This window comes from Microcebus murinus, chromosome 16 (assembly GCF_040939455.1).
Source record: "Microcebus murinus isolate Inina chromosome 16, M.murinus_Inina_mat1.0, whole genome shotgun sequence".
Classification (NCBI taxonomy): domain Eukaryota; kingdom Metazoa; phylum Chordata; class Mammalia; order Primates; family Cheirogaleidae; genus Microcebus; species Microcebus murinus.
Window position 1 is genome coordinate 14269227 of NC_134119.1, and position 27234 is coordinate 14296460.

Below are 27234 nucleotides of genomic sequence, written 5' to 3' on the forward strand. Positions count from 1 at the left end.
TCTTCCTGCAGGTCTTGGGCCAGGCTATTAACTCAGCCTGCTCTTTCCCGTGGGAGGCCCAGCTGATTAGCATGGGTGTTACTCCCTGGGAACTCAAAGGCCAGAACCTGCAGCAAACCAGCAGGAAGGTGGCCCAAGGGGTTGGGGGTCTGTGCCAGCGGGTGCAGCAGCTGAGGACCTGCTGGTGGGTATGAAGCAGGCAGTGAACACGCCCTCTTGGGGTGTGGATCCATCCATGGGGGACCTGGGGCCAGGACCCAGAGTGTAAGCTCAGCCCTGAGAGTCCTGCCAGGGAAGGGGTTTGTTCCCTGGCTGTTTCCCCAGACCCTAGGCCAGCTGTAGGGTGGGTGACCTTGGCCTTCCCTTTTTCAAGGCCAGAGCATCTGTCAGAGAGTGAGTGGCCGGTCCTCTTGAACACATACATACACTTGTTCTTTCTACAGCTATAGGGATTTCAGCCTAAGGTCTGGTTCAGCCTCATGTACAACCTGGCTGGGGCAGCTCCAATATTCACTAATATTCCTGGTGCATGTCACAGCTCCATGGAAATAGGCATTATGACACTCATAGATTAACAGATGCAGAGTCATAAATTAACCAAGGTCACAAGTCCTAGTCACCCCATTATTGCGCTGTACAGCCTATCAGCTGTGCCAACGTCTATAGAGAGGAGCAGGCCAAGATCCCAGACCTTAAACCTGACCTCGGCCCATCCCAAGCACCTCCAACCCTAGGGTAACTGCAAGGCAGCAACTTGTATAAAAAACAACCAAAATGTATTTATTTAATATACATCACAAGGGCTCAACCAGAGACTTAATTTAAAAAACAGAAACAAAACAATAACAACACAGCTCAAGATACAGAGTCCTATACAGAAATCTTAGAAAGGACAGACCATCTAAGGAAAAAAAAAAGACAAACACAGGGAGAGTCCGGATAGCCCTGGTCAGGGCTCCTGGCTGGACACCTGCTTTGAGTAGGTTTCCTGCAGGTACTTCTTAAAAGCTGAAAGAGAACAGGCGTTGTCTTGGTGAGTGCTGGAGAAAGGAGGGGTTAATTAAGTTGGGCAAGTGGGCAACTTGGCCAGGGATGCAAGGAGGTTGGGGAGGGCTGGCATTGTAGCACGGTGGACTCTCCCTGTGCTGCCAGCCACTCAGTCAGCTCTCCTGGAAGGGCTTCCTTCTGCTGAGACTGGGGAGGGCACAGGCAAGGCATTCTACTAAACCCTCAACCGTGGCTCATGCCTGTAATCCTAACACTCTGGGAGGTCGAGGCGAGCGGATTGCTCAAGGTCAGGAGTTCGAAACCAGCCTGAGCAAGAGTGAGACCCAGTCTCTACTATAAATAGAAAGAAATTAATGGGCCAACTAATATATATAGAAAAAATTAGCTGGGCATGGTGGCACATGCCTGTCTTCTCAGCTGCTCAGGAGGCTGAGGCAGGATTGCTTGAGCCCAGGAGTTTGAGGTTGCTGCGAGCTGGGCTGACGCCATGGCACTCACTCTAGCCTGGGCAACAAAGTGAGACTCTGCCTTCAAAATAAATAAAAAACCCTCAACCTGCATTAATATGGAAGGGGTTAATTTTCCAAACAGGAACACGTGGGTAAAGGCAGAAGTGGATGGACCCCCATTCCCTGCTGGCCCAACCCAGTCCCAAGTCACTGGGATCCTTTTATGTTTGGGGAGCCATCACTCTGTCATAGAGAAGGATGAAGGACCCACCTGTGGGGTTTTTCCAGAGCTCGGCAGCATGTGTGTTCAAAGGACTATCAATGTTGGGTTCTGTGGGTGGAGAGAAAGAGATGGAATGAATGAATGGTCAAGGGGGTAGAAGACGCTGACCCCAGAGGTATCCTGACATGTTCCCAGGTTGCACGAGAGGGCTGGTCTCCCAAGTCACCTCCTAGCAGGCTCTGAATGGAAAGCAGGATGGTCCTGACGTCATATAGGGCAGACCACTTGTCCTTCAGGATGTCCAGGCAGATGTTACCCTGGGTGTCCACATTGGGGTGGTAGCAGGGCGTGAGGAACTTCACCGTGGGTGCGTTGTAAGGGTAACCACTGGGAAACTCTAGAGAGAGCTTATACCTCAGGTCTTCATATACCTGGCATTTGGAGAAACAGAGGGTAAGCTTCCCCACCCAGGCCTCATATCCCAACCGAAGCCCCATCCAAAGGGCTTGCTGGGACTTTTGAATTTCTGTCTGGGACTGGATAGTAGACAAAGCATTAAATGGGTTCTGGTGCTTTCCTTTTTTCTGGTGGAGATATCAGTGATTCTTTGGCCTAAGAGCTGTAAATTGGCATCCTGAGGGCCACCACAGCTGTGCTTTAGTTCAATTAGAATATTAGTTGCTAACATGTAAGAATTAGGATTTTGGCATAGATCTTGACTTCTGATTTATCTTAAACCAGGTATGCAACAATGAGAAACTGCCTTCTTGAGACTTGCCCCCTCACATTGGCCAAAGTCCTCACTCCATTAATTTCCTTGTTGCCTGGCCCACTGTAAGCATGTAAGATAGATAACCCTGCTATAAACTCACCTTTTTTATTGTACAGAGGGAGAGAATAAAGCCACAAGGCCCAGAGCACATAAAGAGGCACAAGGGGAGTATCTTGCCCAACAAAAGGCTTGAAGCAGGCCTGACACTTGGGTCTCACCCCCGACCTTTCCTATCTCAGCAAAGCCACACTCACCTACCCCAACCCCCACACTTACTGTGCCGGCTGCTCCATGGATGGTCCCTACCCATTTGAAAAGGTTGTCTGATTCAGGAAAGGCAGAAATTCCTTTGTCACCAGACATCTGGGGAGAAAACACAACATTGCTGGATTGCAGAGTATACTTTTGGACATAGTGAAGGTCAGTGGGTGAGCGCCTTCCCCTTAATCTCATCACACTCTGATCCAAAGTAAAGCAATCAAATGGAATTGATCAGCTTTTCTGAGGAAGCTGATTAGACTCTTGGGGCTGAATATGCCCCTATGGGAAGGAGTATTGGGCTTGTAGAGGTTCATTAATAGGCCAAGGAAGGAGGGGTTGGGGTTGTGCAGGGAAGCAGAAGGCATCGCTGTACCCACAATCTTGTTGGCTGCTAGGAATTCAATTAAGCATGCTAGTAAGTGCTGGATATATACAAAGCGTAGAGACTATTCACAGACTAGGGAGATATACAATATAAGAAGTGAAGGATTTGAGTTGAATATTCAGGGTTAACATAAAAAATGATCTTAAGTATTGAGGAGGATGGGGAGTTGGGCGTGGGTAAAGCTTGGGACTGGGAAGGACAGCACAGGACAGGAAATGTCATATATGAATTCGGGGAACTGTGTTTTAGACATTAACTTCATTGTAGGGAGATGGGATTGGGAGGGGAGTCTGCTGGAAAAGGTGTAGGTAGTGTAAATGAACTTCTTCCCAGAAGAGTAAATTATACCCATCTTTTACCCCTGTGTCTAGCAAAGAGGCTGATGTAGGAAAGGGAGCTACTGATAATTGAGTGAGAGGTACAAATTGGCTGGGGATCTGGGTACTTTGTCACTCACCATGAGGGTCATCAGCTCCTGCTGCAACCTGCAAAAAGAGCATTTGGGGTTACCTGGACTCTGGATGGGCCAGGGCTCCAGGTGATGCATTCCTTCCACCTGAACCTCTCCGGAGGAGCTGTCATGGAGGCTTAACCCTTCTCCAAGGTCAGACTCAGCTCTGGGTACACTCACTAGCTCCACAGAACGATCTTAATGAGTCCTCACTCTCCTTAATTCCAGGCTCCCGTAGGATGATTCTGCCGTGTTCTTAATCCCCATCGCTTTGGCGTCTCTCCCCATGCCAGATCTCAATTCTCCCCTCCCCCGTCCCTGCCAAATCTCACAGGGTCCCTGAGCATCTTCCTCTTGGCTCACCAGGGGAGTAGCCTGGCAGCGTCCTTAGCCTTCCGACCTTTTCCAGGAGAGTCTCAAAGAGCAATGTGAGCTCCTGGCGTGTACCCCTCATTTCACAAATCTCACCCGTTCCAGGAGGTGGGGGCCCCGGAAGTCTCCGCCCTTGGCCCCAGTGCCCAGGCATGTTAGGCCCTGAGGTCCTGGAGTGTTCCTCTGCACTCGCATATCTGCCCGCCCGAGAGGTTGGCGAGGGGTCGCAGAAGTCTGGGTCGCATGCCCAGGGCATGGCAGGCCCGGCGAGTGTTACCTTCGCACCACTCACCTTTTGCCCACGGGGCCCCGGGCGGCTCCCCCGCTAGGCTCGGCTCCTTTACGGGCCGCCGCGACGCTGGCGGCGGCCGGGTCGCGGTTTTGGGAGGCCATCCGGGAGACGCTGGCAAGAAGACAGGAACTCGGAAAACACGGCTGCAACTGCAGGGCTGCGGGCCCGCCCGCCCGCGTTTGAATTGTAACCCTCCGGCAGCGTCGACCAATCAGCGGCTCGCTTGGGTTTGATCCAGCCAATGGGACGCATCAGAGCGCTCTGTAGCTGCGCAACTGCTAGACCCACCCGCCACCATACTACTATTGGGCTGCGGAATTCTGCTTCTGACGGCCGATTGGTGGAAGAGGCTGCCATTAACTAACGAATCTGTAGTGGATTGGAGGCCTTTGGAAAACGCCGACCATTAAAGGGCCAAGTAAACGTCCACGTGGGACGAACCCTTTAAGGTCAAACGCCTTGTTAAGCTAGGAACGCCCGGCACGCCCAGCCTTGATCCCATCTCCCAGGGCAGGGGAGTGTCTCCAATCCGGCTGCACTGGAACCCTTCCCCGAAACCGGAAACCCCCGCTCCTCCATTAATTGTAACGTCCTGGGCACCTGTGTTTGGGTCTCAAGTATCTGAAAGTCCTAGTGAGGGGAAAAACTAGAAGCTGGCGGCTAGAGCAACCGTATGAGAAAACAGGTTTGCTGTGACCTTGGCAGGTCCGTTACCGTTTTAACTACTAAAATGGGGGTAATAAAAGCCAACGCTGTATTTCTCATACAGTCTGTTATCAAACTTACATGCGGCTAGCCTTCACATTCTGCCATGCCCTTGTATTAGCTGGGTGAAGCAGCAAAAAACAGAGGGCCAGGGAAGACTGGCAGGCTACATGGTGTTTCCAGCTTGGTCTCATCAAGCCTGGCTCTACTCTATGCTGTGATGGGGGAGAGGTATTAGGTCCTTTTTTCCTACACCCACTTCTACAGCCCTTGATGTTCTGTCAGCCCCCACAAGGCAGACGGCACAGCAGGCTCACCATCTGTGTTTATTACAAACTGTTTAATTGTTTCTTATTCCAATAACTTTACAAATATAGAACCACATGCCAGTCTGGAGGTGCTCTGCAGTGAGTCACTATAAACTAGCCCAGGCACAGCTTAATGCCGCTGAGATCCATCTAGGAGCAGTCCCAGCGGTGGTGGCCTCAGCCATATGGGGAAGAAGGCCTTGGGGGCAGACTGCCAAATGCAGCCAGGGACCCTGGCCTCAAGTCTGTGGAGGTGCTTCAACAGTGCGATGCTCGTTCTCTGTCCGTAGTGTCTCCATGTACTTTCGCATCTTCTCAACCATCCAGGAGGGTAGGACAAAGGATTTCAGTTCCTCTAACTTCAGGTCCAGGCATCCTCTGGGACAGATATTGAGAAGGGAAGTTGAATCAAGTGAGGATGAGCCCAGCCTCATCCCAGAGGCTACTCTGAGGCAGAGGGAAGGTGGAGGGTGGGAGACCCACTGGTTTTACCTGTAGTCATCACTGGCAGCAAGGTCCCGGATGTCTTCCTCGATGAGGAGGTAGGCCTAGGGCAGGAGCAAGGGAGAGTGGTCATTGCCTCTGACTCATTTCACTCCAACTCAGTAACACTTTATTAAACATTTGCTTAATGTAAGGCCTGTTACTAGCTGGAAGAGAAGGGGGTATAGTTTGCAATTTAGTAGGGGAGAATAAGTAGGGAGAGACTAGGGAATGGTTCTTCAGACAGTATTTTACTCAAAGGGAAACTTTATAGGAGAGTAGGGACTGGTGCATAATTTATTTACTGCTTCCTCCTCTTTTAAAAAAGGGCCCGAGGTGGCTTATGACAAAATGGCAAGAGCTACCAAAAGATTACATGGAAACAGAAAATCAGGAAAAAGAAGCCATATGCTAACTCGGGACTAAGATAACTTGGCTTTGGGCTTTGTGACAAAAGGGAAAACATGATAAAGTGCACTACTGTCTAGTAAGTGGGCTGTACTGTCCTGGGGCATGTAGAACTGCTCTGGCACAATGCCACGGTCTGCAGTGGGTAGGGCCCTCTTGAGAGCTTACCATATAGGAGATGTTCATCACGTTAGAAAGTCTTCTGTGGGAGACTTACTTTCTAGTACTAGGGTCAGGAATAACTGTGTATCTCTTGAGTAATTTTGCTGTCTTCATCTTATGGGCACTGTGAACTATGTAACAGATCAGGTTTCCTTGAGAGGGGCTCAGAGCTGAATGTGCAAACATCTATAGAAGGGCATAGGTCTCCCAGGTCAGCAATTAAAAAAACATAACTTTTTAAAGAACTAGTCTTATTAGTGGCTTAATTTTAGGTCCTGTCTTTCCTCTACCTCCATCTATTTCTTACTTTTATGTTGCATTTTATGTATCAGTGGTAAGTTCCCTGAAATATTTTTTGAAATAAAGTGTCGGCATATATAGAGTAGTACAATAAAAGGTAGCTTTCATTGCAGAAAGTAGATGTCACACCAGTTTGCAAGACCATTAGATTCTAGTAGGAGCAGTACCAGCAATGGGACTAAGTGAATCCTCAGGTGAGGATATTGCATATGATGGACAAAGTCCTCCACAATAGTTTTATTTATTTTATTTTATTTTTTGAGACAGAGTCTCGCTTTGTTGCCAAGGCTAGAGTGAGTGCCGTGACGTCAGCCTAGCTCACAGCAACCTCAAACTCCTGGGCTTAAGCAATCCTTCTGCCTCAGCCTCCTGAGTAGCTGGGACTATAGGCATGTGCCACCATGCCTGGCTAATTTTTTCTCTATATATTAGTTGGCCAATTAATTTCTTTCTATTTATAGTAGAGACGGGGTCTCGCTCTTGCTCAGGCTGGTTTCAAACTCCTGACCTTGAGCAATCCGCCCGCCTCGGCCTCCCAGAGTGCTAGGATTACAGGTGTGAGCCACCACACCTGGCCTCCACAATAGTTTTCGAACACATGCAAGAATGATTTTCCTAAGGTTGTTGCTTGATATGATCTGAGAACTTTTAAGTAGAGGTGAATCTGGAAGGGGTTGCCAGGTGTGGCAAACACATTTCATTGCACATGCTAATACTATTGACGAGGGGTGCTGCCTGGAGTAGTACTGTGTTAAGAAAAGATTCTACAGCTGTCTGGTGAAGAATGTTGTAGTCGATGAGTGAAATCTATTAATGGGGACATAAGAGAAAAGTAGTATTAAGTGTGTCATATACCTGATATTCCCAAGCACAGCTAATATGATCCCAATATATGGTCTTAGAGGGTTGGGGTGGAAGGGTGAGGGGACAGAGGGAAACCTAGGGATAGGGAAGGGAATCCAGGGATTACAATCTGCTCTTTATCATGAAGGAATGGGCTCTATTCATCACACATTCCTCAGGCTTTGGGAGTCTCCCAGATTTGGAGGAGAGCTGTCACCAACAGCCAGAATCCTGGTTCCTGGACTGGGTGGATCTTTGGCAGTGGCATGTGTGAACAATGCTTACCATCTTACCCCCTGTTGCCCGCATGTGATGCTGCTCAGCCAGCCAGTGCTTGTCCTGGGGGTCAGCTGCATACTGTGAGGGATGAAGTTACAGGGGGAGATATTAGCCTAGGATGAGGGGCTTTTCTCAACTGGCTCCAGAGCATACTCTTGGCCCCTCAGCAGTTCTCGCTAATGAGACCTTGTCCTAGCCTGGTGGATGTAGAGGGCTTACTGTTCTCTTCAGAGCAATGTGAGCCAAGCCTCGGTGGCCAGGGCATGGGACCTAGTTCCCAGAGACTTAGTATAATTCTACTCTCTACTCCCTTCATTTCTCAAAGCACAGCATCCCTGGTGACTAATATTTTATTTCTATTCATTTATTAAATATGTATTTTTGAGACAGGGTTCCTTTGTCGCCTAGGCTGGAGTATAATTGCCTGATCGTAGATCACAGCAACCTCAAACTCTTGGGCTCAAGTGATTCTCCTGCCTCAGCCCCCCGAGTAGGTGGGACTACAAATGTGCACCACCATGCCTGGCTAATTTTCTTTTTTTTGTAAAGATAGGGTCTTGCTATGTTGCCCAGGCAGGTCTCAAACTCCTGGCCTCAAGTGATCCTCCCACCTTAGCTTCCCAAAGTGCTGGGATTATAGATGTGAGCCACCATGCCTGGCCATAAAAAGATCTTAAATGACTCCCACACCAGTGTTTGTTCCAAGCTTCTCTGTGCCATGTAGAGCTCCCAATGTCATCAAGTCCCAATACAATGGCCTGCCTACCTCCCAGCACTCACCTACCTTAAAGAGGTGTGGGTGCTTGATGTAGATTCTCCCTCTGGTGCCCCCCATCCCTAGGGCCCTGAAAAGTAAAAGAGACTGGTAAGGATTCCAGAAGGTGCAGTCCTAGTAGTGGACCCCTGACCTGTCCCTTGTGTCAGTGCCAAAGCTCTTAGACTTACTTGTTGGCTCGAGATCCCAACACAAAGGTGGTCGATTCATTCAGGCGAGCCGGGTCCCACTATGCAAAAAGTAGAGAAGCTGGTCAGGGTAAGGTTTAATCTGGTGGGCAGGACAGAAACAACCCTCCCCCTGCCCTTTACTAACCATCACCTTTATCCGTTATTCAACAGTTTATTCAAGAAACTGAATACTTAACAATATGCTAGGCCCTGTGCTAGATGCTGGGGATACAAAGATGAATAAGATATAGTCTGTTTTCTAGGAGGCACAGGTACAGACATACATGCAGATAATTACACTATTATGCGATAGGGCAATGACACAGGAATATAAGGATGTGAGGGGTGCCAAAGAGGAGGGTATAGCCAGGAAGGGTTCCTTAAAGAGGCAATTCCCAAGTTAATTTTGAAAGGATGAATGTGAGGGCAGAGGGGAGGAAGAAGGGCATTCCAGATAAAAGGCAGCATGAACAAGGGCAGGTAAGAGGTAGCTTGGCATACTGGAGAACTACAAGCAATCTATAGATGGCTCACATCTATAATCCCAGCACTTTGGGAAGCCAAGGTGGGAGGATCGCTGCCAGTGGGGAGAGAGTGCAAATTAGGAAGTTGCAAGCTAGTTGTGAGCTAGGCTGATGCCACCACACTCACTCTAGCCTGGGCAAGACAGCGAGACTCTGTCTCAAAAAAAAAAAAAGCAGTTTTCAAAGAAGACAAGGGCCTGAACTAGGGCAGTAGTAAGGAGGGAATAGAAACTGTAATGTATTTAGGATGAAAAATTGTCCAGGGCTTGACTGTCTGTAGGGAGGTGAGGAAAAGAAAGAGGCCAAGATGATTAATGTAAGGAAGATAAAAGAAGGTTGCAAGGGAAGTCTGATTTCAATTTTGGATATGCTGAGTTTGAAATGCTTATGGAACTTCCAGGCAGACAGGTCTAGCATGGAGTAGGACATACAAGTTTTGTTTTTTCTTTTGAGACAGAGTCTCACTCTGTTGCCTGGACTAGAGTGCTGTGGCATCAGCCTAGCTCACAGCAACCTCAAACTCCCGGGCTCAAGCAATCCTCCTGCCTCAGCCTCTCGAGTAGCTGGGACTACAGGCATGCACCACCATGCCCGGCTAATTTTTTCTATATATTTTTTGTTGGCCAATTAATTTCTTTCTATTTATAGTAGAGACAGGGTCTCGTTCTTGCTCAGGCTGGTTTCGAACTCCTGACCTTGAGTGATCCTCCTGCCTCGGCCTCCAAGAGTGCTAGGATTACAGGTGTGAGCCACTGCGCCTGACCAAGGATATACAAGTTTTAAAGTAAGAGAAGCATGGGACCAACAAAAAGGTATGAGAGTTTTAGCCTGTGGCAGTCTCTGAAACCTTAAGAGTAGATGATTTTCATTTTTCAGAGATAAACTTAAAGTGGAGAAGTGGGCCAAGGAGAGAATTCTGGGAACACCTGCTTATATTGGTCATTGCTGAGGAAGAACTCATGAGAGAGAAGAGATGTTTGGAGAAGAACAGAAAGAGTCAGAAGAATGCAGGATCATCAGCTCCAAGGGAGAATTTTAGAAGAAAGGCATAATCACCAGCATGAAAGCGGAGGGCCAGAAGACAAGAGGTGGATGATGCCTATTGGATACAACTTCAATGAGGACAGGGGTGCTTTTTATCTACCTTATTGGGGTTCCATAGATGATTTTATTTAAATAAAGGATCTGATTGCTAAAAGAGCTTGTGAACAACTGTTCTGGAGGTAACAAAGGCTTATGGTTAAGAGCACAGACTCTGGTGTCAACAGACCTTGGGTTTGAGACTTGTCTCTATCACTTACTAGCTATGTGATTTTGGGCAAGTCTCAAGTGCATTAAGTGTATAAAATAACTACACAAAATAATTTATGCCCACTGGGGGCTTGGCAAGAAAGGAGGCTTCTCAACTATAGAACGGTAACAGAATCTATCTTATAAGTTGGTTATAAAGATTAAATGAGCCGGGTGCGGTGGCTCACGCCTGTAATCCTAGCTCTCTGGGAGGCTGAGGCGGGCGGATCATTTGAGTTCAGGAGTTCGAAACCAACCTGAGCAAGAACGATACCCCGTCTCTACTATAAATAGGAAGAAATTAATTGGCCAACTAATATATATAGAAAAAATTAGCCGGGCATGGTGGCGCATGCCTGTAGTCCCAGCTACTTGGGAGGCTGAGGCAGGAGGATTGCTTGAGCCCAGGAGTTTGAGGTTGCTGTGAGCTAGGCTGAAGCCACGGCACTCACTGTAGCCTGGGCAACAAAGTGAGACTTTGTCTCAAAAAAAAAAAAAAAAAATTAAATGAGATAATCCATACATGAATATTTAGGGCAGTGCCTGTTACATATTAAGTATTGAATAAGTATTAGTGACCACTATCACTAGCTCTTACAGGGAGAAGGCTTTAGTAAAGACTCAAGCTCTTTTTGTTTTGCCTCTAATTCCAATTCCTGCATGGGATCTCCTCTGGAGGCCAGCATGGCTGGAGATGGAGGGGGGAAGATAGTTCTGGAAGGGTGTGCACACATCCTTTACCATCCCCAGGCCCCTTCCCACACTGTGGGCCCCAGAGCCTTGGTTGAGTCTCCCTGGGACAGCAGTCACTGCCATGCTCACATAATTATACCTTGGGGCCTTCCCGGCGAATAGGTTCACAGGATTTTGGCTTCCACCTGCTTGGAAGGAAAGAAGAAAGGTGAATTTTCCAAGGCGAGGCCTGGGGCGGGAAGAAAACTTGCTGGTGGTGGTAGGAGCTCCTCATGTACTCCCACCTTGCACTAGGTGCCCTCCTTTGTGGTAATCAATTAGACGAGGCACAAAAGAAAAAAAGCACGGGACTAGAAGCCATTCTAGTGCTAGCTCTCATCTCACATCTCCGTATGGGCAGCTCCAGGAACCTCTGAGTTGCAGTTTCCTCATCTATCAAGAGATGACATCAACTGCCCCACCTATCTTGATGTGTTTGTGAGGAACAAACTGCTTCAAGTGGGAGAGATATCTAAGGTCTGATGATTAATACCTGTCCATCTTCTAAGCCAGTGGTTTCAAACTATCATTACCACCCTTACCCAGACTGGTGTGCCTTTATCTGCTTTATAGATCAGGCTTCCATGTAAATAGCTTTGTTTAAAAAAAAGTTTCAGCTGTTTCAGAATTCTTGGAAGATGGAATGAGGGGAGAAGGGTTGAATAAGTAGAAAATAGAAGATTTTTTGGGCAGTGGAAGAACTCTGTATGATACTAAAATAGTGGACACATGTCGTTATAAATTTGTCCAAATTCATAGAGTGTATGACACCAACAGTGAACCCTAATGTAAAACTATGAACTCGGGGTAATGTGTCAAAGTATGTTCATCAGTTGCAACAAATGTACCACTCTGGTGCTGGATGTTGATAATGGGGGAGGCTGAGCATGTGTGGGGGCAGGGAGTATACGGGATGTTTCTGTACCTTCCTCCCAATTGTGCTGTGAACCTGCCATGTCTCTAAGAAAAAAAAACTTTGAAAACAGCTATCCTGGAGGCAATATTAACTGTTTGACTTTGGGCAGGTATTTCTCTGAGTCTGTTTCTTTATCTGCAAAATTAATTATATCTTCTTTAGATGGTGGCTGTATGGATTAAACAGTAAAGTATGTAAGGTATTTAGACTAGTTATATGCATTCAATATATACTAACAATGAAGAACTCTGGTGTTTAATAAAGCTGAGCTGAACTGTTCTGGGGGCAAAAACAGGATACAAAATTTCCTCCTTACTGCCCTTCTTCCTCATCCTTCAAGCCAAAGTAACCCTCCTCTGGGGACTTAAGCAGATGAGTCTGATTTCACCAGGCACAGAACTCTGGCTTCTTTTCCTCCAGGGCCAGTCTCTCCCTTTGCTCCCTTCGCCTCTCACCACACTGTTGGCCCCTACTCACACCATGCCGGCTCCTGCCCGGTCGTTTGCCAGGATGTGTCCAGGAGGCCGTCCTTTCCTCTGCCACAAAGAACAGCTGTCAGAGGTTTGACTCTGTGGTTACTCCCCACCCCCCACTGGCAGGTTTTCCAAAGGGATCAAATGATGTTTGAGAGGTACAGGGAGAATGACTGGCTCTCATGCTTAGGAAGGTCCAAAGGTGCATTTAGGAAGCCCAGTCCTTTTTCTGGAGTTGAAGAGCCTCTTCCCAACCAGAAAATAAAATGAGGGAATGGGTTACCTTTTTAGGAACGGGGCTTCCTCGATGGGCACATTCCTCTTCTGCCTGCCGACCACGCTGGATGAAAAGGGAAGGGAGTCAGTGGAAGGTCAGTGCCTGGGAGCTGCAGCCCCTCTGGGATTGCAGAAGACAGAGCCCCTGGACTACAGCCCTCCAGCTCCACCCTGACTGAGGCTTCAGAAGCTCATTCCGCATGATGTCACTTGGACCTAGTCCTACAAATGGGTGGTATGTGAAACCTCCCTGGGCCCACGTATTATATTTCCTGCCTCCCAACCCGATTGGTCTCCCCCTCCAAATACCACAGGACACAGTAACTCTGACCTTTATCCCTGGAAGCTCATGGGTCAATCTGGGTATTACTTTTTCTCCATCTGAAAACAGTAGCTTAGCCTGAAGGAAAAGACCAAGTTGTTAACAATCACTATTTTGGTGGGCGAGCATACCCTTCCTCCGTTTTTTTTTTTTTTTTTTTTTTTTGAGACAGAGTCTCGCTTTGTTGCCCAAGCTAGAGTGAGTGCTGTGGTGTCAGCCTAGCTCACAGCAACCTCAATCTCCTGGGCTCAAGCAATCCTACTGCCTCAGCCTCCCAAGTAGCTGGGACTATAGGCATGCGCCACCATGCCCGGCTAATTTTTTCTATATAAATTAGTTGGTCAATTAATTTATTTCTATTTATAGTAGAGACGGGGTCTCGCTCTCGCTCAGGCTGGTTTCGAGCTCCTAACCTCGAGCAATTCACCCACCTCGGCCTCCCAGAGTGCTAGGATTACAGGCGTGAGCCACCACGCCCGGCCCTTCCTCCATTTTTAAAAACAGACTCCAAATTGGGTTAAAACTTTTCAATGCTCACTACATAAATACAATGCTCAGACATAAATACATATATGTATATTTATATGTATATAATAGATATCTAGTATTTTAAAAACTTGAGTAATTAATGATCATAAAAATGTAAATAAGCAAAATAAAAAATCAAATCTGAAATTCATTCCCCACAGAAAACTACTGTTAATGTTTTGATGTAAATTCTTCCTCGCTTTTTCTTTTTTTTTTGAGACAGAGTCTCACTCTGTTGCCCTGGCTAGAGTGAGTGCCATGGCGTCAGCCTAGCTCACAGCAACCTCAAACTCCTGGGCTCAAGCAATCCTCCTGCCTCAGCCTCCCGAGTAGCTGGGACTACAGGCATGTGCCACCATGCCCGGCTAATTTTTTCTGTATGTATTAGTTGGCCAATTAATTTCTTCCTATTTATAGTAGAGACGGGGTCTCGCTCTTGCTCAGGCTGGTTTCGAACTCCTGACCTCGAGCAATCCGCCTGCCTCGGCCTCCCAGAGTGCTAGGATTACAGGCCTTCCTCGATTTTTCTATATAAATATATACTATGGGAGGGGCAAGGGCAATATATGAAACCTTAACATTTGTACCCACATAATATGCTGAAAAAAATATATGCTATATATTTTTTCTAACTAAATATGTTAGTATAATACATATTCCTCAGTAAACTGCTATTTTTCCTTTAATAAATACTAAGTACCCAGGACATAAGTGCTGGGGACACAGCAGTGACCAGGGTAAGCTCTGTGGAGCTTACATTCTATGGGCGATCTGGATGATAAGCAAAGAAACAAACATATAAACAAGGTAGTTGTGGATCGTGATGGCTGCTGTGAAGGAAAAACCCAGGCAGATGTGACAGAGGATCACAAGAGCAGGGGCCTGTACCAGGTGGTCGGGAAGGCCTTGCTGAGAGGGTGGCCTCTGAGCTGAGATGTGAAGGAGGCTGTGAGAACAGCCAAGCAGAAATGTGTTTCAGCAGCAGGGAGGAGTGCAAAAGTCCTAAGGTAGGAAGACTTGGCTCATTTGAGGAAGAAAAAGCCTGGCAAGTAATGGGCAGAGGGGAGAGTGGTAGGTGGTTAACAGGGGCTTCGCAGGCCAGGGGAAGGGTTAGGAATCTGACAGTGCTGAGCACTCCCCCTTCTGGAAACACTCTTCCTACCAGCTCCTGTGGCCACACTTCCCTGTGTTCTTCCTACTTCTCTGGCCACTCTTTCTCAAACTTCTTTTCTTTCATTGTCTGGTTCTTTTCACTTTATCCTTTCATTAGCTATTTCATCTGTTCTCGTCCATGATCACATTCAATTAACATCGATAAACTGATGACTTCATAATTGTTTAAATCTTCTGCGGTAGCTGAAAGGCTACCCTTTGAGAAAGGTTATCGTTTGAGCTCCAGATTTATATACCAAATAGTTTGTCCATGTCCGTGCTTGGATGGCTCAAATTTGCCAAGTCCAAAATTGGACTTATGGTCTTCTTCTCCAAATTTTGTCCAATTTCAGCAAAGAGTGCACAAGTCTCAATGTGTAATTATGCACACATGCGTGTGGTAATTTAATTCCTGTCTGCTTAACTAGGTGTAAGTTCTACAAACAAGAAGCTGTTTGTTCATGTGTCGTTCGTTTGTTCATTAATTCAGTTATCCATTCAGCAAACACTGACAATACACATATTAAGAGCTATATTCCAGGGCTGGGAATACAGTGGTAAATAAAAACAGGCCTCCATTCTTGTAAAGCTTGAGATTTTAGCAGAAGTAGAGGACGGACCAGGAAGGAGTCAAAAAATAAACAAATGAACATAATAATTTCAGATTGAAATAAATGGAAATAAACAAGTGAAGTGATGGTAACTGGAGGTGGGGAAAGCAGTGAAGTGGACAGGCTACTTTAGATGGAGTGGTCAGGAACAGCCTCTCTGATGGGGTGATATATAAACTAAGACCTGAAGAAAAGAAGGAACCAGCTATGCAAAGAGTTAAGGGTAGAGCATGCCAGGCAGTAAGAACAGCAAGTGAAAAGGACCTAAGCTTGGTGTGCTCAAGGAGCAGATATGAGTCTAGAAAGACTAGCGTATAGCCAATAAGGGGGAGGTTGGATGAAATAAAGTTAAAGAAACAGGCAAGAGATGGTCCAGGAGGGCTCTATTGGTCATGGTTAGATTTTTTTTTTTTTTTTTTTTTGAGACAGGATCTCACTCTGTTGCCTAGGCTAGAGTGCAGTGGCACTACCACAGCTCACTGTAGCCTTGAACTCTTGGGCTCAAGTGATCCTCCTGCCTCAGCCTCCCAAGTAGGTAGGACCACAGGCACGTACCCTCATTCCCAGTTAAATTTCAATTTTTTTTCTAGAGACAGGGTCTTGCTATGTTGCCCAGGCTGGTCTCTAACTCCTGGCCTCAAGTGATCCTCCTGCCTCGGCCTCCCAAAGAGCTGGGATTACAGGCATGCACCATCCTACCTGGTCAAGGTGTTAGAATTTTATTCTGCCTGCAATGGAAGTCACTGAAGGGTTTTAATGAGGGGATACATGATCTGATTCAACTTTATAAAGATCAGTCTAGTTGCAGTGAGAAGAACAGATGGGAAGTGAGTAAGAGTGGCTGTAGTTCAGGGCTGAGATATAAATTTGTGAATTATCAGCAGTTATTTTAGCTTCAAAGCCTCAGGACTAAATGAAATCACCTCAGAAGAGAGTGAGCTACAAAAGAAAAGGGGTCTGAGGACTGAACTGGAGAACTGAACAGGTAGAGGTCGGGGAGAGAAGATGAACTAGCTGAAGAAGCTGGGAAGGAATAGCCAATGAGGCTGGAGCCAGGAGAGGAGTGTCCCAGGAAACATGAAATGATCCACTGTGACAAATGCCCCAGAAAAGTTAAGTAAGCTGGGGACAGTTAGGGTCCACAGGGTTTGACAACATGGAGGTTGCTGGTGACCCAGAGAAGAGGGGTTCCAGTGAAGTAGTGGGGACTGAAGCCAAAACAAAGTGAGTAGAATGAATGGGAAGTGAGAAAGTGAGCCAGTGATTATTGGCAACCTTTCCTGATATCTGGCTGTAAAACAGTGTGGCAGCTGAAGGGGAGGATTGCGGGGTCAAGGGTGGTCTGCTTTTGTTTACCACTATTCCCAGTGTCTTAATGAATGAGCACATATGTATAAAAAAAGAATTACAAGGAAAAGACTGGAAGTTAATGGAATTTATTACTAGAGAGTAAGATTATGAGAACTTTCAATTTTCTTCCTTTATAATTTCTTACCCCTTCTTCTTGTTTTTTTTTTTTTTTTTTTTTGAGACAGAGTCTCACTCTGTTGCCCTGGCTAGAGTGCAGCGGTGTTATCATAGATCAATCACTGCAACCTCAAACTCCTGGGCTCAAGTGATCATCCTGTCTCAGACTCCTGAATAGCTGAGATTATAGGCACATGTCGTCATGACTGGGTAATTTTTAAATTTTTTGTAGAGAGGGGGTTTATATATATATATATATATATATATATATATATATACATTTTTTTTTTTTTTGAGACAGAATCTCACTCTGTTGCCCGGCTAAAGTGCCGTGGCATCAGCCTAGCTCACAGCAACCTCAAACTCCTGAGCTCAAGCAATTCTCCTGCCTCAGCCTCCCAGAGAAGGAGTTTCTGAATGCTACTCTGGCTGGTCTCAAACTCCTGGCCTCAAGCAATCCTCTTGCTTCAGCCTGCCAGAGTGCTGGAATTATGGGCATGAGCCACCATGCCTGGCCATAATTTGTATTTTCTTTTTTTTTTTGAGGCAGAGTCTCACTTTGTTGCCCAGGCTAGAGTGAGTGCCATGGCGTCAGCCTAGCTCACAGCAACCTCAATCTCCTGGGCTCAAGCAATCCTCCTGCCTCAGCCTCCCGAGTAGCTGGGACTACAGGCGTGCGCCACCATGCCCGGCTAATTTTTTCTATATATATTAGTTGGGCAATTAATTTGTTTCTATTTATAGTAGAGATGGGGTCTCGCTCTTGCTCAGGCTGGTTTCGAACTCCTGACCTCAAGCAATCCGCCTGCCTCGGCCTCCCAGAGTGCTAAGATTACAGGCGTGAGCCACCGCGCCCGGCCAATTTGTATTTTCTTTCTTGTTTTTTTTTTTTGAGACAGAGTCTCGCTTTGTTGCCCAGGTTAGAGTGAGTGCCATGGCGTCAGGCTAACTCAGCAACCACAAACTCCTGGGCTCAAGCAATCCTTCTGCCTCAGCCTCCCAAGTAGCTGGGACTACAGGCATGCACCACCATGCCTGGCTAATTTTTTCTATATATATTAGTTGGCCAATTAATTTCTTTCTATTTATAGTAGAGACAGGGTCTCGCTCTTGGTCAGGCTGGTTTCAAACTCCTGGCCTCGAGCAATCCACCCGCCTCGGCCCCCCCCAGAGTGCTAGGATTACAGGTGTGAGCCACCATGCCCAGCCTATATTTTCTAATTAAAAAAATATATACATTTTCTAGTTTTTTTTCTTTTCTTTTCTTTTTTTTTTTTGAGACAGAGTCTCGCTTTGTTGCCCAGGCTAGCGTTTAGAGTGCTGTGGCGTTAGCCCAACTCAGCAACCCCAAACTCCTGGGCTCAAGCAATCTTGCTGCCTCAGCCTCCCGAGTAGTTGGGACTACAGGCATATGCTACCATGCCCGGCTAATTTTTTCTATATATATGTTAGTTGGCCAATTAATTTCTTTCTATTTATAGTAGAGACGGGGTCTTGCTCTTGCTCAGGCTGGTTTCAAACTCCTGACCTCAAGCAATCTGCCCACCTCGGCCTCCCAGAGTGCTAGGATTATAGGCGTGAGCCACTGTGCCCGGCCTATATTTTCCAGTTTTAATGTAACACTAGCAGCATGTAACTTTTACTGAGTCTTTGTTAGTGACCTAAATGCTTTAAGAGCAACTTGTAAGATTATTATTAGCAAACTTCTATGTTTTATTATTTGCACATATAATAACTGATTATAATATAGGCCGGGCGCTGTGGCTCACGCCTGTAATCCTAGCTCTTGGGAGGCCGAGGCGGGCGGATTGCTCAAGGTCAGGAGTTCAAAACCAGCCTGAGCAAGAGCGAGACCCCGCCTCTACTACAAATAGAAAGAAATTAATTGGCCAACTGATATATATATAAAAAATTAGCCGGGCATGGTGGCGCACGCCTGTAGTCCCAGCTACCTGGGAGGCTGAGGCAGAAGGATCACTCGAGCCCAGGAGTTTGAGGTTGCTGTGAGCTAGGCTGACGCCACGGCACTCACTCTAGCCTGGGCAACAAAGCGAGACTCTGTCTCAAAAAAAAAAAAAAAAAAAAAAAAAAAAGGATAAAAAAAAATATAATATACCACAGTCCTAAAATTAATTAATGAATTGGCCTCTTAAGAATTTGGTTATCTTAAATTTAATAGTGGATAAGAACTAGATCAGCTTTCACTGCACTGACCGGGAGTTCTGCCCTTTCAAAGCTGAAGTCCAGGCCCTGATCTTCTTCCTTTTTGTGGCTGTGCCTGAGTAGCTACCTAGCCAGCCTCCCAGAAGACATTTCTCCCTCATCTCACTACAATTACCCTCATAGGACTCAACTCAAACTTGTCCTTGTGGCTCTGATTTGAAGAAATTTCCATCTTTGACAGCTGATGGTTTCATAGTTAAACACAGAATCTGGGTGACGCCAACAACTCCTATTAATAATAGCAGCTGACACATGTAAACAGGTTCTCTACTATCCTTGGAACACAGTCATTTCCAGACTTGATGTCATACCTCCTGACCACACCTGAGAGGCAGGGAGGTGGCAAGGGTGCTAGTCCTCATAATACCAAAAGAGGCCATGACTACTTAAGGTGATCTACCAAGCATTTGCAGAGGTGAGACAGATCTTAGATATTCTAATTATTTTGTGTCCTAAGCCACAATTTCTTTTTCTCTTTTTGGTTTGCTTTTTTAATTTTTATTTTTTCCAGGTATATTGAGGTATAATTGACAAATATAAATTGTATATATTCAAGGGATACAATGTGATGAATTGATATACACATACACACTGTGAAATGATTATAATTAAATTAATCAACATACCCATGGCTATACAGTTACCATTTTGTATATGTGTATTATGTGTGGATACTTAAGGTCTACTCTGTTAGCAAATTTCAAGTAAACAATAAAGCATTATTAACTATAGTCACCATGCTGTATAATACATCCCCAGAACTTATTCATCTTATAGCTCAAAGTTTATGCCCTTTGACCAACATCTCCCACTCTTCCCACCCTCCAGCCACTATTCTCTGCTTCCATGAGTTTACCAAGCCACAATGTCTTCATCTGTAAAACAGGGATTAAAACATACTTTCTGTACAGGGTTTCTTCTGAATCATAACTGAAATAATGAACCTATCACGGCACCTGGCATATATTAATAGTAGCTACTCTACTCCCTCCCTTTCCCTTCTCTGTCAGTATAGCTCCAAACCCTATCTAGACAGAAGTGCCTTGTTGGGCACTCTCCAAAACACCACTGACAATAGGATCACACTTCCTAGCACAGGCCCAAGAGCTAAACCTTTTGCCTATATTTCTTATCCCCTTTGGTCTCACCTGCTCCAGGCAGCTCCTACAGGCCTCCTGGATCAGCTGCTCTGCATCCACCTCTTCCCCGACATTGTCTCGCACATTCAGTGCTGCCTTCTGGAAGAACTAGGGGAACACACAAAAAAGTACAAGTTTAGAAGTCCTGCTAATTTATGTCAACCTGAAGGAAACTGAATATAAAGCAGAAGCTTTTATCCTACCTCATACTAAAGGAAAGTGAAAAGTGGTTACAAGCATGGCTTTGGAATCAGATTTAGATTCATATTCCAGGCTCTACCTACCCCCTTTATTCCCTTTCTTAAGGATATACTCATGGAGGTGTCCAAAGGATTAATACGTAAACAGTGCAAAAATCAAAAATATCCTAAATGTCTAAGTATAGCTTATATAAATTATGGCATATCCATGCCACAAAATACTATGCAAATATTAAAAATCACAGTAAGGATGATATAGGAGAATACAGTTTTTTTTTTTTGAGACAGAGTCTCACTTTGTTGTCCAGGCTAGAGTGAGTGCCGTGGCGTCAGCCTAGCTCACAGCAACCTCAAACTCCTGGGCTCAAGCGATCCTCCTGCCTCAGCCTCCCGAGTAGCTGGGACTACAGGCATGCGCCACCATGCCCGGCTTATTTTTTATATATATATCAGTTGGCCAATTAATTTCTTTCTATTTATAGTAGAGACGGGGTCTCGCTCTTGCTCAGGCTGGTTTTGAACTCCTGACCTTGAGCAATCCGCCCGTCTCAGCCTCCCAAGAGCTAGGATTACAGGCGTGAGCCACAGCGCCCGGCCTGAGAATACAGTTTTGACATGACAGGTAATCATGACATACTACCATGTGAAGGAAGCAGGTTATAAAATAATTTGGTATAGTGTGAGCCTGTTTCTATAAAACACCGAAAAGTGAACACATGCAGACAAAAGAACTGTAAGGATATATATTATCTTTTCTTAAATTTTGTGTATTTCTTGCTATTTATTTTTCATACTCTTTAGATTTTAGAGAGAGGATATATATCAAAGTAACAATAGTGATATTATAAATGATTGTTTTCTTTGCTTGGCTTATCTATATCATCCCAATTTTTGTAATGTACATTTAATACTTCTGTACAAGAAAAAAAGAATGCCTGTGGCTGAAGTGTGTAGGCCAGAAAAGATCAAGATAGCAGAAAGTCCCAATTGAATTCTGACTGCCTGGTCTGAAAGAAACATCTGTGGGATGGGGGTGGGGGGGTAGTGAGACCTAACAAGAGCCCCAGGTACCAGCAGCCCCAACTGGCTGGGGAAAAGTAAGGCAGAAGGTTCCTTAGCTGGGTAAGAGGGAGAGGTTGAGCCTGAACACACCAGGGGACAAGGTGATGAGGCCCCAAACACACCTGGGAGGCACCTGGGAACACATTCATTAAAAACGTCCAAGTTATGTCTAGAAAAAAGTGTCAGTTCTCTCTGGGGTGTAGGGAAATTCTGGAACCTGTAACCAATGTTGCTACCGTGGGAGACAGCTATGGGGATGTGCTGCCATTTTATATTTAACAAGATCAAATGCCTCTGTTAACATCAAACCAAGGAGAAAAGTGTGAAATGTTTGGATTACAAACCGCAAGAGTTTAGGAGGAATTCTTCAGGACAAATTAAATGATTGGATGAGTTTGGATTTAAAATAAAAAACTAAAAAGTGGACATTAATACTGGTGTTTGATACTATTGGTTAAGTGGAAACCAGTTAAAATTATTTGGATATTTCCGAGGCGGGTGGATTGCTCAAGGTCAGGAGTTCGAAATCAGCCTGAGCAAGAGCGAGACCCCGTCTCTACTATAAATAGAAAGAAATTAATTGGTCAACTAATATATATAGAAAAAATTAGCCAGGCATGGTGGTGCATGCCTGTAGTCCCAGCTACTTGGGAGGCTGAGGCAGCAGGATTGCTTGAGCCCAGGAGTTTGAGGTTGCTGTGAGCTAGGCTGATGCCACAGCACTCACTCTAGCCTGGGCAACAAAGCGACACTCTGTCTCAAAAAAAAAAAAAAAAAAAAATAATAATAATTTGGATATTTTACAACCAGCCTGTGAGGTGGGCAGCATAAGGGATATACGTAGATGAGTGTAAGCTATTTCTGGATCTGAGAACGAAATCAGATCATGAATGAGACCTTCTAAAACACTGTTGGTAGAAATGCAAAATGGCACAACCTTTTCAGAGAGCAATTTTTTTGAGGGAAAGAAAAATGTTTTCTCTTTACCCACTAATTCTATTTCTAAACATTTATCCCCTAGAAATACTCTCACAAGTGAACAAAGGTGTACATTCAGAGTGTTCATTGAAGTATTGTTTGTAAAAGAGAAAACCTAGAAATAATCTGAATGTTCCAATTAAGTTATGGTGCATCCATAAAATAGAACACTCTAAAACTATTACAATATAATCAGGGTGAGGTATTAAGTACTGACCTAGAAACGTGACCAAAAATTAAATGAAATAAATCATGCTGTAGAACAGTGTGTGTAAAATTATACTTAAAAAAATATATGTATGTGCACATACACACACACTCACGCAAAGCTGGGAGACTACACAGCCACTGTTAATAGTTCGGTATCTCTGAGAGGGAGCTTTAGTGATTTTTGGCTTTTATTTTTAAAAGCATCTGTGTTTTTTCCTAATATCTCCCTATATAGAAACGTTAAAAGCACTATTCAATAACATTTAATACCTATTGTCTAGAGTCTATTATTATTCTAAAAATTTTAAAGAAAATGGGTACCTGAGATTTGGAAACATTGTTAAAGTGATCAGATGAGGTCACTCAAGAGTGTGAACTTTTCTGAAGTTGTGGCACAATCAAGTCATTTGTATCTTCTCAGAAAACAAGTGTGATAAGAAGGGATCTTCATAAACTATATGAGAGGGGACCCCAGAGCCACAAATTGTGTTTCTCTAGTATTTGTCCGAGAGAAATTTCCTTAATCATGGTATCCATGATTGGGAAGCAACAAGGGCTTTGGAGGCAGACAATCCTGGCCTACCCTTTTCCTAGTGGCCATTCCTCTTTATTTCTGCATATGTAAAGGTGTAGATGTGTGAGAAATCATAGTACACTCTCGGATGTACAAAAATTAGGGGTAGTAAAAACCAGGGTAACAAGGAAATATGGCTGAGTCTTATCACAGTGGGCCATATATGCCATGTTAAGGAATTGGGATTTTACCCTGAAGACAATGGGAATTCACTTAGGGATGGCCAGACTCAGTGGCTCACACCTGTAATCCTAGCACTCTGGGAGGCTGAGGCGGGAGGATTCCTTGAGCTCAGGAGTTCCAGACCAGCCTGAGGAAGAGTGAGACCCTGTCTCTACTAAGAATAGACAAATTAGCCAGGCATCATGGCATATGCCTGTAGTCCCAGCTACTTGGAAGGCTGAGGCAGGAGTATCTCTTGAGCCCAGGAGTTTGAAGTTGCAATCCTACTGCCTCAGCCTCCCGAGTAGCTGGGACTACAGGCATGCACCACCATGCCTGGCTAATTTTTTCTATATATTTTTAGTTGGCCAATTAATTTCTTTCTTTTTTTAGTAGAGATGGGGTCTTGATCTTGCTCAGGCTGGTTTCGAACTCCTGATCTTGAGCAATTCGCTCGCCTCGGCCTCCCAGAGTGCTAGGATTACAGGTGTGAGACATGATGCCTGGCCCCTGTTGCTACTTTTAAAATAAATACATGTTCTAACTCTTACCCAATATCTTTACTGCAAACACCCGGGCCACTATCATCTCTGGCTGGGACTATTTCAGGAAGCCTCCTAACTGGTCCTCTTGTTTCAACTCTTGTCTTCCATAGTCCCTTCTCTACACAACAGTCAGACCAATCCTTTAACCACTTCGGTACTAGTGTCGGCTATAGTGGATAGCCACAGATGAACTCGCACAGCCGAGCATTGACTGTAGCTGACAGCCGTGATATGAAGGCGCACAGCCGAACATTGACTTTAGTCTATAATTATGAATTGACTTTTCTAATTTTTCATTTATCAAAATAAAATTGTGAACATTTAAAAAATAACGTAATGAAAACATATATGTATGTGTTACCTATTCTGATTTACAATACAAGTAAAGCTGCTTGTAAAGTAAAACAAGCTTTCAGTGCTTTAAAGCTTTCCTCATCACCCAAGAGCAAACGGATTCGTCGTCAATGCACAGCACGAACTATCGTGTGGACTATGAGTGCCGGCTTGGGCAAGGTTTCGCAGCCTGTGAGCGCGGTACCGAAGTGGTTAAAATGTTCAGATCATATGCTCTGCTCAAAACTTCAAGAGCCTTTATTTCACTCACAGTAAAATCTGAAGTCCTTACCATGGCTTCAAAGGTTCTGTATGAGCTGGGCCCCTGTTACCTCTTTGACCACCTCTTCCATTACTCTCCCGGCTCCTTTTGCTTTAGTCACATTGGACAATTTCTTACTTTGAATGTGACAAGCATACTCCTGACTAGAGCTTCTGCCTTTTTCCCTGTGCTTGGACTGCTTTTCCCCCACATTCTCTGCATGGCTTGCTCTTCCTTCACTTTAGTTGAGTCTCCACTGAAACGTCCTCTTATCAGAGGGCTTTCCTAGCCACAAAATATAAAATAGCAACTCTACTCTCTACTGGTCACTGTCTGCTCCTTCTCTTCTCTTATTCCCTAACATAGTACATATTTGTTTAAAGAGAGCATCTGTTTTGTTCAGTGCTATATCCCCAGCACCTAGAATAATGCCTGGCAGTATGGTAGTCACTCAAGAAATACATATTGAAGAAATGAATAAATATGACAGGAGCAGGTTTAGGAGGAAAAACAGAATTCAGTTCTGAATACGCTGAGTTTGAAACATGCATGGGACATTCAGGTAGAGCTATGTAGAGGTTTACTTAAGGCTCAAAAGAATTTTTAAGTAAAAATAATGGTGATATTATTAAGCAAGTAATAAAAAAACTTAGTTACATTTCAAACATAGTATATTTAAGTCACTCTATCCTCACAACAGCTCAGCAAAAAAGGTATTCAAATTACCCCCAAAGAGGAGAAAAAGTTCTTGGGGGATTCAGAATTGGAAAACTTTAGATATCCACGAGAGCGAGACAGATAGATAGATATTGGTGATGTAGGGAAGAGGGAAGCACACTGGGCTACCCATGAGTCTTTTTCCCTGTTAGTTTTTATCCTGTGTCCCTCTCACCTTCATGTACTTGTTGAAGACAGTCTGGATCTCTTCATTGATGCTAGGCTGCAGGACAGCTCGGAGGAGATCCATGGAGATAGCAGGATCTGTGAAACTGCATTTAGGAGGAAGACAAGAGTCAGGGGGCATGTCCCCAAAATATTGTTTCCCAGTATGTCCAGACAATTATTGACATAGAATCCTTTAACAACAATACTAGACAGCTTTTATTGGAAACTAACTATATGCTCAGAGTTTGTGCAAATCATAGTGATGCATGCCTTTACTGTATCTTCATAATAACTCTATGAAGTGGGTATTATTTTCAAAGTGTTTTATGAAATATAATATTTATACAGAAAAGTCTATATACTTGAACAAATAATTATAGTGAATATCCCTTTGATCACTAACCAGGTCAAAAAATACAAAAGCATCCCAAAGGCCCATCTTGTGCTCTCTCCCTTCCCTGAGATGGATACTACTATTAGTCCCACTTTATAGTGGAGAATAGAGGCACAGAAAGGTTAAGAGGTTTTTCCAAAGTCACCAGTTAATAAATGTCAGAGTCTGCTTTAGAACACAGTTGTCAGACTCCAGAGCTTTCGCTCTTAACTTCCGATGCTAACTGATCTCTTTAGAGCTCTCAACCACAGAGCCAGTGAATGTTAGCGATCTTAGGTACTTACTGTTTAGTCCACAACCTATCTATCTCTACCTTCCCTCCCTATTTTGTACAAGAGCTCAGAGGGGGAAGTGACTTGCTCAAGGTCACACATTAAAAGTTACATAAGCTGAACCTCGTCACTCCTGTGCTCTTTCTAGGCTGTAGATCTCCTCAGCCTTGTACAGTAGGGATACCAAAGCCAGTGCCCAGGATATAAGTCCCACCCAGGGCCAGACTTACCTTGTTGTCATCTGTGAGCGGCGTCCCCTTCGCTGCACCTGCCTGTGCTTTATCATTATATTCCAAGGGTTCTGTGGGGACCAAGGGAGTAAATATCACTGGGGCCTGTGACACTAGAGTGGGGTGGAGATGGAGGGTGGGTATGAAGTTAAACCTAGGCATCCCTGCTTTTCAGATCCTTTCACCACTTCCCACCTTGGGGTAGGTGGGAGGAGAGCGGTTGGAAGGCCCTGCCAAGGATGAAGAACTGAGGAAGTTTCCTGCCTCAAAAGTCCCAACCCCACCTTTTCTGGAACGGCAGGAGTAAAGGAATCGGTGTCTACTAAGAGTCTACTCAGTGGCAGGTGATGCGCTGGGTGGGCGCTTTATCATCCCATCCACACAACAACTTCATGAGGCTGGTACTAATTATCTCCACTTTACAGAAGAGGAGCCCGGAGCTCAGGGGGTTGACAGAACTGGCCCACGTCACCTAGCTAGGAGGGTGGCACCAGAATTTGAAGCCAGGTCGTCGGACGGCGAAAACGCCAACCTCCTGGGCAGTACCAGCCTCCGCGTTCTCACGCCCGCGGGCCAGGGTCCCGGGAGCCCGAGGCCCCGCCGGCCCGAGCCCAGGCCTCACCGAAGGCGCCCTCACCGTGAGAACCAGCTGCCCTGCTGCGCCCGCATCCCCCAGCTCGAGGCCGCCCCGCTCCGCCCCGACGGGTCCCCGAGGCTGCTCGGCGTCGCCAGTGGCCCCCATGGCGCCCTGGGCTCCCACAACTTCAGCCGGACTTTGCCACCGGCCGGAAAGCGACGCCGTGACGTCATTGGAGCGCGCCGCCTGCC

At 45.4% G+C, this 27234-nt stretch overlaps 2 protein-coding genes and 1 long non-coding RNA gene across 6 annotated transcripts; 1 reads left to right on the top strand and 2 right to left on the bottom strand.

The window, feature by feature from the left end:
* Nucleotides 1–754: 754 nt before the first annotated feature.
* UBE2C (ubiquitin conjugating enzyme E2 C) lies at nt 755–4397 on the bottom strand. The gene is made up of 6 exons (XM_012742927.2): nt 4214–4397; nt 3556–3583; nt 2729–2815; nt 1907–2111; nt 1729–1788; nt 755–1008 (listed from the first exon to the last, which is right to left on the bottom strand). Exons 1-6 carry the CDS (start codon nt 4312–4314, stop codon nt 950–952), a joined length of 540 nt encoding a protein of 179 aa, XP_012598381.1. The 5' UTR covers nt 4315–4397; the 3' UTR covers nt 755–949.
* Nucleotides 4304–10368, top strand: LOC142876861 (uncharacterized). Its single transcript, XR_012923694.1, has 2 exons — nt 4304–4918; nt 10047–10368. It is a non-coding gene; the product is annotated as an uncharacterized LOC142876861 (long non-coding RNA).
* Nucleotides 5240–27222, bottom strand: DNTTIP1 (deoxynucleotidyltransferase terminal interacting protein 1). Of its 4 annotated transcripts, none has more exons than XM_020281770.2 (13): nt 27044–27220; nt 26407–26477; nt 25518–25614; nt 20309–20407; nt 13189–13257; nt 12865–12921; nt 12586–12644; nt 11293–11341; nt 8647–8705; nt 8486–8546; nt 7708–7779; nt 5719–5774; nt 5240–5604 (listed from the first exon to the last, which is right to left on the bottom strand). In XM_020281770.2, exons 1-13 carry the CDS (start codon nt 27146–27148, stop codon nt 5466–5468), a joined length of 993 nt encoding a protein of 330 aa, XP_020137359.1. In that variant the 5' UTR covers nt 27149–27220; the 3' UTR covers nt 5240–5465. The 4 variants fall into 4 exon arrangements, with proteins under 4 accessions (XP_020137359.1, XP_012598374.1, XP_012598376.1 ...); XM_012742920.2 differs by having other exon boundaries at nt 11293–11338; nt 27044–27219; XM_012742922.3 differs by lacking the exon at nt 27044–27220 and adding an exon at nt 26691–26978.
* Nucleotides 27223–27234: the final 12 nt, after the last annotated feature.